Source organism: Papaver somniferum, chromosome 9 (genome assembly GCF_003573695.1).
Source record: "Papaver somniferum cultivar HN1 chromosome 9, ASM357369v1, whole genome shotgun sequence".
Classification (NCBI taxonomy): domain Eukaryota; kingdom Viridiplantae; phylum Streptophyta; class Magnoliopsida; order Ranunculales; family Papaveraceae; genus Papaver; species Papaver somniferum.
The window spans coordinates 46,902,755-46,914,106 of record NC_039366.1 but is presented as its reverse complement, the minus strand read 5'-3'; the positions used below and the strand labels follow the sequence as shown (position 1 = coordinate 46,914,106).

The 11,352-nt window shown below is 38.9% G+C and overlaps 1 protein-coding gene and 1 long non-coding RNA gene across 2 annotated transcripts; one reads left to right on the top strand and one right to left on the bottom strand.

Annotated features, from left to right (window-relative positions):
• Positions 1 to 1,946: 1,946 nt before the first annotated feature.
• LOC113308783 lies at positions 1,947 to 3,173 on the top strand. Its single transcript, XR_003340066.1, has 2 exons — positions 1,947 to 2,124; positions 2,843 to 3,173. It is a non-coding gene; the product is annotated as an uncharacterized LOC113308783 (long non-coding RNA).
• A 6,057-nt stretch (positions 3,174 to 9,230) lies between these two features.
• Positions 9,231 to 10,588, bottom strand: LOC113311913. The gene is made up of 2 exons (XM_026560700.1): positions 10,463 to 10,588; positions 9,231 to 10,370 (listed from the first exon to the last, which is right to left on the bottom strand). Exons 1-2 carry the CDS (start codon positions 10,586 to 10,588, stop codon positions 9,231 to 9,233), a joined length of 1,266 nt encoding a protein of 421 aa, XP_026416485.1.
• Positions 10,589 to 11,352: the final 764 nt, after the last annotated feature.

The following is an 11,352-nucleotide window of genomic DNA, read 5'->3' as shown; positions in this document are numbered from 1 at the left end:
AGGTAGAATCTACATACCTTTGGCATGAACGTTTTGGTCACATCAATTATCGTCTTCTAACTAAGATCATTAACAAAGAACTTGTTAGAGACGTTCCCAAAATCAATGCTAAGGTTGAAGGTGTATGTGGTTCCTGCCAATAGGGTAAACAAACGAAAGTTCCACACAAATCATCCCGAAATATTCTCACCAAAGCTCCACTTGATTTAATTCATATGGATATTTTTGGCCCAATTCAACAATCTACAGTGGCTGGGAAGAAGTATGCCTTGGTTATGGTAGATGATCACAATATATTCACCTGGGTGGCATTTTTGGTTCACAAGAATGAAACTCTCAGTGAATTCAAGATTATTATTAATAGAATCCAGAATGAGCAAGGTCGCAAACTAAAGAAAATTAGAAGCGATCGTGACACAGAATTCAAAGACACCAAGGTATTTGAATACTGTGACTCTCTGAGAATTATTCAACAATACTCACCACCTATCACTCCGCAAGCAAATGGAGTTGCAGAAAGGAAGAATAGAAATATTCAGGAAATGGTCAGGGTAATGCTCCATAAAAAAAACCTACCATTAAGGTTTTGGGGTGAGGTTGTTTTTGTGGCTTGCTATTTGATCAATCGTGTTTACTTACGGTCAAAGACCTTAAACACTCCCTATGAGTTATGGTACGGTAGGAAACCCAACTTACACTATCTAAGAGTGTTCGGCAGTAAGTGCTACATTCTAAAGTATCGAGAATAGAAAGGGAAGTTTGATTCAAAAAGCGATGAGGGTATTTTTCTCGGCTATGCATCTGATAGTCGTGGTTTCCGAGTCTTTAATCTCAGAACCCAAGTCATGATGGAATCAGCTAATGTTATCATTGATGATCTAAGTAACTTTCATCATGATAACTCTCCTACTGAATTGCCTCCAACCGAGACAATTGAGAATGTCAAATAAACGTCAGAATCAGAAGAAGTTGTTCCAACAGTTGCTGATCCTGATGTCTCTAGTGATGAGGAGAAAAGCTCTAGTCAGGATGTTCCTCTTGAACAAGAGCGTGTCTTCACACGACACCTTTGGGTTCAAAGGAATCATGATACTAATAATATTATTGGTGGTAAGAACTATACTGCTAAGATGAGAGGTCAACTTCAAAATATTTGCAATTTTGGTTGTTATCTATCGCAGGTGGAACCTAGGAACATTGATGAAGCTCTTAGTGATCCCTTTTGGGTGAACGCAATTGACGAGGTGTCAGACTCGCAAATAATATTTTTTTACTTCTATTTACACTAACAAGTAGTATAATGAAAGCAGGATCGTCCCAAGGGAGGTGTATTAAGCAAAAGTTGTTATACAAATATTCTTAGCAAAGAAGATTTTTTTTGTAGAAATTCGGAAAATCACAAAGTTGTATTCAAATATGAGATGAAATTGATTAAGGATTCATTCTCGACCACGAAACATAAATCAAAGTGACATATAAATACGTTCTTCGGATTATCTTGTTACTAACAACCCTAGGATAATTAGTACGCTCAACTATCCCGTTATTATCTTCTAAGCTCACCGAACACGGAAGCGCTCGACTACCGGTTTCTACTTGTCAAGTTACCTAGAGGTACGCTTACTAGATGTGACTTAAACAAATGATTTAAGTTTTATGAGATAAGATTGTTCCTAGTGATAAATTCAAAGGCTTGAACTACCTACTAGTGTTGATTTTTGCATACAGGTACTTAATAAAGTCCCATCATCAATACCCATATATCGCTACTTGTGTTTAATTCTCTAGACAATTACGGGTTGAAGCCTCGACTGAAAATGCTAAGCAATTTTCGTATACCGCCGTACTTTTCGTCTACCGCCGTACCTTTCGTACCCCAAACGCATTTTACAATCAAGGCGTTTTTTCCATCATCCATTGGATTGTCCTCATCTCTAGCTACAGCCGTTAAGTTTATTTCTTTTCTTTCCCTTCCTCGATTGATCCAAATTTCCTCTTCGTTTTCTTCTCCCTTACCTTTTCTTTCTCTTCTAAACAACTAAAAATCCATTGCTCAACTCAATTTGCAGAAATCAATGACGGTGATGAAGAGTTGCGTTAGTTGTTTTTCACTTCCTCGATTAGGTTCTCAAATTGTTTGATTTTTGTAATATGAAATTCTAGGTTTCTGTAAATTGTTTTGGGTTTAATGTTTGAGATTTGGTAACTTCGTACCTTGGAATTTAGGGATTTTAGTACTAAAAATACCATTTGATGTGGTTCAAAAGTAAATCTGTTCTTTTAAGCAAGAACAAATTTGACGATATGTTAGATATTTACTTACGAGATGGTGGTGTTTGCTTAAAGAATATTTGCTGATGATGAATTATATCGTCATGCTGTGTTACCCATTATCCTTGATATAGTTGTATGTGAGAATTTGGATTTGTTGCATTTTATGCAAGCATTTGTTCTATTATTTTCAAAGCTTTGCAGTATCAAGTATCAAAAAGAAGCTAATATTATGAAATTATTTAGCTAAATTGAATTTTTTCCCCTCCCTTATCTGTTACTGTAAATGTATAATCTCATCAGCTAATATTATGAAATTAGAATTTTGATTTGTTGCATTTTAGCTAAATAACATCTATAATCCTTAAATCGCTTCCCCTTTAATGTGTGAATTATAGCTGTTGGGAGGAATTGTGAAATTTGGTTTAATTTTTATGAACATCACTTCAAAGATATAAATGTTACTGTAAAACCCGATGAGATTATACATTTTAATTTACTTGAATGGATTATAGATGTATGAAGTAATACTAACAGATATTAATGGTTACTTGGGGAATTGACTTTGCAGACACCTGATACTCAGGTAAAGTGGACACCGTGTTAGCTGGTATGCTATATGGAGGTAGCAAGGAAGCTTCTTCATTTGTTAGCAAGGATGCAGAAGTGATGTTAAATCTAGGTAGCACGCTATACTAGCTTGAGAATTGTTTGTCAGAATTGCAATGGAGAAAACGTTTGTCAGAGTAACGCTTGGTTCGGTAGTTAGTGGAGTTCGTCTTAGCATGTTCACCACTGCATGTTACGGCGTACAGATTCTGCTTTCTGTGGAGTGTTATGTAAATGATGCTTATAATATGTGACAGCTGCAAGTTCACCTACCACATTAGTATTCAGCTTAATCATGACATGTCCCATTTAGTAGCGCACGAGAAATATGATGTTGGGTTTTGTTTTAGTCACTGCAGTAGCGCAGTTGGATACTAAATCCGCTTGCTATTACAGTTAAATCCTAAATTCATTCACAAAGAAAACGTTAGACAACTCACTTTTGCATCCGTGTGTCGTAATTTTGAGAAAATGTAAAATACGTGTAAAAAGAACTAGCGGCTGCCGACGTGCAAAGCACGTGCTCTCCACTTGTTGTAGAAAAGCTTTTCTTTTATAGCTCGTTTTATTTCCAAAATTAGGTCCAAGTCATCAAAGTTCATCTCCAAGTGGTCCACCAAGCCCATGTGCGCAAAATATCTCTTCTGGAAATTCTGGGTCCAAAACTGGTCGCCAGAATGCTGACGTCATCACCGGAAATCAGTCACCGTTGCCGGAATTTGATCATCGGAAAACTGACTTTGGCCAGCTGGCATATCGAACACTGTTGCAAGGCAGTTGCATACTTCCAACAGCTCAACTCTAGTTCTCTGCAGTTCAAACATTCACAAAATACCATCTAAGCCAATTCCTTGTTCTTGCGGAAACGTACCCAAAAGCGTAACTCCAAACTCATATACCCGGCCGCCAAACCTTACATCCGACTCGTACCCCCTTCATGATTCAGTGAAAAGTTATGATTCCCACTTTCCGTTCCGAAACCCAGTAACCGGAACTAGTACCACTGTCTCGCCATTCTCGCTGCGTTTTCGTACTGTTTCTGCAGAAACTGAAAACTGATCAGGTCTTCACTGGATGTTTAGTTCCCTGCAGTTTCTTGTTGTCTGTAAACTTAGCCAACTGCAATTTCAGTTGAAATCCATCTCTGCATCTTCTCACAGCAGCAACAGATTCATTCTCAATTCATCTGGCATATCTCAAGCACATGCTCTGGCAGCAACACTACAACAATCCATATCAGCTTCTCCACTGCAACCGTAACTCCATCTCAGTTTCAGCTGCAACACAGCAGTTCAATTCCAACTCTCGGCTCGACCATCATAAACTCGTCTGCAGCTGCACCCTCTTCATAAACCATAGCTACCAGAACTAATTCATCATCACAGGCCACCTGCAACATAGTTTAGCTGCTTTAGGACTTCAACTCAGCTACAATCCATCATCCATACTCAGTTGCACCAATCCTGCAACACTGCTCCTTTTGTAATCTCAGTACCACCAATTCCTCCATCTGAGTTGCAACCTTTTCAAACCCAGCGCCATTCTTCCATCTGAATCTCTCCATCAGCTCAATACCCATAGCTTCACCACCAACTTCACTTTAGAACAGATTAAACAACTGCAGCATCATATAGTGAAACATCACCAACAACAAGCTGCTACGATCCTTACAAGCACCTTCCCTTCTTTACTCAGCTTCATCCTATTAGTAACAGCCCATTTCCGTGTCTGCGGCAGCATCAACACCTACAGCTCATTCTGCAACAACATTCTGTTACTTACAAGCACACACCCCTGTCAATTGTCTCTGAACTGCAGTATCACCAACAACTTCACCTTGAGCTCAAACCTGTCCTAAAATACATACATCTATTGCATCATCACATCAATTTCATCTGTTGCTCCATACCCAGCTGATGCTCACTGCAATACATCTGCAACTTCCACTCTACAGCTTCTTCATTCCCAGATATCAACCATCCACCAACTCCAATCTGTCCTGGAACTCATATCAGCTCAACAACCCATAATAACACTCAGATTCAGGAATTTAACAACAACACCCATCATCTCTTCTTCCTTTACGAACCCTAACATCCACACAAACCCCTACAGGCTTCCATTTCTCAAGCCTCAGCACCATAACTTCGATTTGAGTTCAAATCTGAGATAACCCCTGTCCTAATCATTCATCTAAATCTGCAAATTCATGTTCTTACAAACCACATAGCAGCAGATCTCCTTCTGAAACTTGAAATGAGCCACAACCCATCCTTCAATTTCATGAATCTCTTCCCTGAATCTCGACCTCAATCTCGATTCACAGTAAACAGCTATCATCTCCATTTTAGTCATAACCTTTGATTTCTTCTCTGAATTTTAGGGTTGTGTAGGAGTGGAAAAAGGCGCAGGCACCCACTGATGGATATGGGCCACCTGATTGTAGTCCCTTATTCCTCCATTGTGCTCCCCCGATAGTGCTTGTATTCCTACAAATGAACGTTTTCTTCTTCTCCAAATTCTTCCACCAACATCACCCGTCTCTTACTTCTCGGATTCACTTCTTCTCTTCAATGTCTCTTCATCACTAAAGCGGTCGTGCTTTTCAGACAGAAATTGCATCACTAAAGCCGACATGCTTTTCAGACAGAGATGAAGAAATAAAAGCAAATAATGAGAAATAGTTCGTCTCCAACCGCAATTGCACGTGAAATGACACTTTTTCCATGTTTATTCTTCTTTTGTTCCAAATGACTCCAAAGTACCTAAACACTCAAAAGCAAACATAAGATACATAATTTACAAGAAAACTATGCAAAGAAAGCATAAACAATAGATAAATATCAAGGTGTTTTAGACACCTATCAAATTCCCCCACACTTAGACTTTGCTAGTCCTCGAGCAAATTAAACAAAATAATTATAAAACATACATACAACTCCTTCTCGTCGAGGCTATGGTCACACTTAGCATGTATAACAAGCCTTTGAACCCCTAGGTGTCCCCAGTGGACGAGTTATAGTCTAGTGAAGGTTTACAAGAGGTGTACCTACAAAACCTTTTACTCCAAATTCCAGCTACCTATGAAGAATCCATGAATTAATCCAAAATGATTACAGGAGGAGGTACCTTGATGCAAATTCAATTCATATATAAACAAATCTCTGTTCAGAAATTCGAACAAACCAAAATACTCGGAATCTAACTAACTACAATCACACATGAAGAGATTAAGAAGATAGATATAGAGATAGATGTTTGCGAATGTTAACTAAAGTGAACGGTGTTTCCCATATCTGTCTGAAGGTCACCGCCAAGATGAACCTATGACCTAATGGATTGAGATACTGGTATGAATTCTAATATCAACTCAGTTGGCATATACAAGGGAACCAACAGTCGACAATCTTAATTCTAGATCAACTCAACTGGCATATATAAGGGAACCAGCAGTCGATTTTATTGAACAATAATAATATTTTTTTTTTCTTTTTTGTTTTTTTTTTCCGAACTGACAATATGATTAGATCTTTTGGATCCAAGCGCATGCTTCTTGTCAGCAGATTACATGGTAATTCTCGTGGATCCTGCGTTCCACGCTTGTTTAGGCGACAGAGACAGGGAGAATACAAACATATTGCTATCCAAGTGTCGTTTTTTTTTGCCTTTCATATATACTCCGGTTGGTCTAATTGGTCTGGTCTCTTGTTTTTTTTTTTAGCAACTCAGTCACTCTATTTCATCCTAGCATTAATAACTATTCGATGTTAGTTGATGAGTGCCAAATATTGTATATATTTATCCCTTTTTCTTTGGCATTTAACTCATCTTTTGTGCATTAATTCTACATTTTATCCCATATTCTGTATTTTCATTGTTTTCAAGAATAAATATTTTTATTAATTAATTTTGCATTTTTAGGTAATAAATAAAGTTCGGATGAGTCGCGGAGCGAAATAGAGCAGAAAAGTAGTGAAAAGCCGGGAGAAATTACGCAAGGAAGCCGCGAAGAATGGTGCGCACAACCTCATTTTCTACACACAAAAGCGCCTCCTTTCTCAGCCATCAGATCAGTTCTCAGAAGCATCCGATGGTCGCTCCTTCATAGAGCATCAAAATCTGAAGTCTCTGCCAAGCACCACAGCGCTGAAATTCCAAGCCTTCAGATTAGATGGTAGTTGAATCCGACGGTCGCTCCCTTGCTGTGCATCGAAGTTTGATATCTCCGCCTAACACTACAACACCTAACTCCATCTGGCGTCGTTGATTTTGTTGTATTATATAATCCAGCGGTCTCTACAAACTTCACTTCATCTCACCGTCCGATTGATCTTTCATCTCCCTATCCCACGGCTCAGCGTCGCAGATCATCAAACTCGATACACTCGCCTCACACCCTAGCAACCGAGCACCTACACCTCAAACAAACGCACCCTTCCCTTTCTCCATCGAACCATCTCCTCCATCACCCCCCTCTGCAGAACCACCATACTCCGTACCACCACCATGTCCGTCTCCATCACCACCACCTCACCCCAAATCACTCCACTATCTTCTCCCCAAATCACTCTACCTATACCCATCATCACTATCACGTTTTACATCAACTAATCTCCTCAATTTCTCATCTCTGCTCACTGAAACCCTAGGTGAGAAATTGAAGATATAAGTTGATGTTAGAGCAGCAATTGGAGCGGGAGATGACTCAGGAAGAGAAATAGAAGAATGGGTCGACGAGATGGAGCGAATATCTCATCAACAGTAGGTAAATCAATTTCACCAAACCCTAGTTCTACTGATTTTAGGGGAAAATTGGGGGAAAACCTAATTATGTGTAATGGGTATAAATTGATGTCATATGAAGTATGTAGAGGACACTGTATACCTCTCTGGACTAGCCAGTAGAGAATTTGAGACAAATTTTTATGAACTTAAAATTTCAGTGCTTGTCTGTTAACAGTTGAGAATTGCTTCTGTTGTATTTATCTGATATGTTGCAATTTGTGTTTAAATTATCTCATATGATGTATGTATGTTGCCATAACATGGTTAGCATGAGCTAATCAGCCTCAGGCCAAGGCTCAGTGAAGCCTTGTGCACTGTCAAGTGTGAATGAGCTAGGATAGTTACTTCCTGTTGCTGTGCTTTGATTGTGCAAAGGAGAGATGCCAATGCTCATAGAGCCTGTGATTGGCTGTACTGTCAAAAGACAGCCAATGCTAGGGGTAGACTAGTGAGCAAGTTGGTGTTCTTTCATTTCTAGTTGTATGCTTAGGAATGAACATAACCTAGACCATGTCACTTGATTAGGATACAAGGTGGATCATATTCCTTGGCTTACCCACCACTTCTCTTTCAGTCAATTATAATTTCAAGTCCTGTGTGTTCGCAATTTCAGTTATATTTTCTTGCTTTTTATTTTCTTGCACCTTGTAGCTACTGTGCACTGAAGTCAGTGCACAATCCTGCCTCTTGCCCTTGGCTGCCAAGCCTTGGTTGTTTGCTGCTTTTCTTAACTGCTTCTTTATTGCTTTACCCTGCATTTTTGGTTCTTTGCTTATCTTTCCAAGCTGTGGTTCTTAGCCTGTTTCTCTATTGCTTTACCTTGTGTTCTTGTTTGTATGCCTGAAACCTTGTTTGCCTTTAGATCACTGCCATAGTGCATTGCCACTCTTATTAGCCTAGGAAAACTTCTTATATGCTCCTCTCCCTGTGGACAAACCCCTACTCACCCTTTTATTACAAATCTTGACCTTGTATACTTGCAAGTGTTTCTGTGTGCTTTCTAATCATCACACCATTAGTGACCCACCAAATCACTTAGAGGAAATTTTTTTTTGCAAAAATAAAAATAGAAGGTGATATGGTGACATTCCGAGATATGGTAACAACTATCATGTTATTTATAATACCTGAGCTATGCCCTTTTAGTTAATGGGTTCCTCAACTCCTGCAATCAAGATGGTTCCATCCACTTATATTGGTAGTGTCATTCCTAAAGGCACAAGTTTCTAGATTTCGAAATTTATAAAGCAATTTTTTTCTTTTTCTATTTTTCTATTTTTCTATTTATTTATTTTTTACTAAAGGCATCAAACTCTACAAACATATAAATGCTCCCCCACACTTAAACTTTACATTGTCCTCAATGTAAAATTTAGTCACTCAAAGTAAAGTTCAAGGTGGGAAATTCCGAAAATGATATGCAAAAACAAAGATAAAATGCTTAAAAAAAAGATAAAGATAAAGGTACAAACCGGTGGGTTGCCTCCCACTTAGCGCTTGGTTTAAAGTCGTCAGCCCGACTTTCATCTCGCTTGCATTCTTAGCCAGCGTCAGTTTCCTCCACATCAAAACATGAGTGCATCACTTGGGTATCTCATCACCTCAAAGATGTTGAAGCGAATGACCTCTCCATCAAATTCCATTATCAAGGTACCTTCAAATACATCTATCTTTGTTCTAGCGGTTCTCATAAATGGTCTACCCAACAACAAAGGTGTAGGCGAGGATGAATTTTTATCACTCATATCAAGAACATAGAAGTCCACAGGAAATATAAGTTGATTAACCTGCACCAAAACATTTTCAAAAACCCCTTTCGGGTAGACATTAGATCTATCGGCAAGTTGAATAACTATGCCGGTACTTTTGAGAGGACCAAGATTTATAAATTCATAAATTGAAGCTGGCATGACATTAATTGATGCTACTAAATCTAGCAAAGCTTTTGTAAACCTTGTTTTACCAATTGTGCAAGGTATAGTAAAACTACCGGGATCTTTCAATTTAGGTGGGAGTTTCTTTTGAAGATATGCTGAAGCACTCTTCCCCACACTCATTACCTCATTCCCGGTTAATTTGGGCTTGTTGGTGCACAATTCCTTCAAGAAATTTGCATAGCGAGGAACCTGCCTTATCGCCTCAATGAGTGGAATGTTCACTTTGATCTTCTTGAAGATTTCCCAAATCTCTTTGTCCAACGTCTCCTTATTTGATTTTGCAAACCTGCTAGGAAAAGGTGGAGGAGTAACATAAGTAGAAACAAGAGGTTTAGAGTTAGAATTTACCAAATCAGTCTTTTTAGGGATTGTTTCGTCCTCTTCTTTCTCTAAATCAGGTTCATGGGCCTCCGGTGATGTTGCCGGTTTCTCTACTTGCTTTCCACTTCGTAATTCAATAGCATTGACAGTCTCCCTAGGATTTAACGGTTGCGAAGGAAGTTTTCCAGCTGCTTGTGCTTTGAGTTGATTCATATCATTAGCCAATTGACTAACTTGGTTTTGCACATCTCTCACAGCCATCTCCGATTTCTGCTGGAATTGGTTGAACCATTGCATTGTCTTTGAAATCTCTTGCATACTTTGCATCATAAGAGTAAACTTGTCATACACACTTGTACCTTGAGTTTCTTTTTGTGGTATTTGCATGAATTGGTGCCCTCCTTGTTGATTGAAAGTAGGATTTGCTGCACTTGCTTGTTGGCGTAGCTGAAATTGGGATGATCACGTCAAACTGGATTGTATGTGCTAGAGTAAGGGTCATATCTTGACCTTTGCTGATTTTGGTACATAACACTTGCTTGCTCAACTTCTTCGGTGTATGATGGTATTACAGCCGCTGCTATTTGTTGCATCATCCTCTCCATGTTACCCATTCTATATTCCAAATGTGAAGAATCACCAACTTCATTCACTTTCCTTACCATTGGTTCACCTCGAGTATAAAATTATTGAGGGTTCGCAGCCATATTCTCCAACAAACTTGTAGCTTCCGCAATGGTCTTGTTGGTAAGTGCACCACCACTTGCGGCATCAATCAAATTTCTCTCATTAGAAAGCAACTCCTCGTAGAAGTATTGAATAATGAGTTGATCGCTAATTTGATGATGTAGACAGCTAGCTAGAAGTTTCTTGTACCGCTCCCAATACTCATAGAGAGTCTCTCCGGATACTTGCCTAATACCACAAATCTCCTTGCGAATCACTGTTTCTTTTGATGCCGGAAAATACTTCTTAAGGAATAACTTCTTCATCCCATTCCATGTGGCTATACTCCCATGAGGTAAACAAAAGAACCATTCTCCTGCAGCATCTATAAGGGAGAAAGGAAACGTTGTCATCATATCCATATCGGCGTCTGCAGTTGCTTGCTTCAAACTAGACACAACACGATGGAATTGTTGCAAGTGACCATTAACATCTTCTCCTGCTAAACCTTTGAATTTGGGAAGCAAGTGAATCAATTGCGGCTTCAACTCAATGGTTCCATTCAGCTGAATACATAAAGGCTGATGGTCAAGGTTTGGAACAAGGTTTTTAAATCGTGAATCGAATCGTGAATCGTTTTTTGAAATTTCATAATCGAATCGTATGCTAAATCGTGAATAGTAGATTCATGGTTTATTATTAAATCGTATATTTTCTTGTAAATAATACTAAACTATGCGGAGTATGTAGCAAAGATGATGGG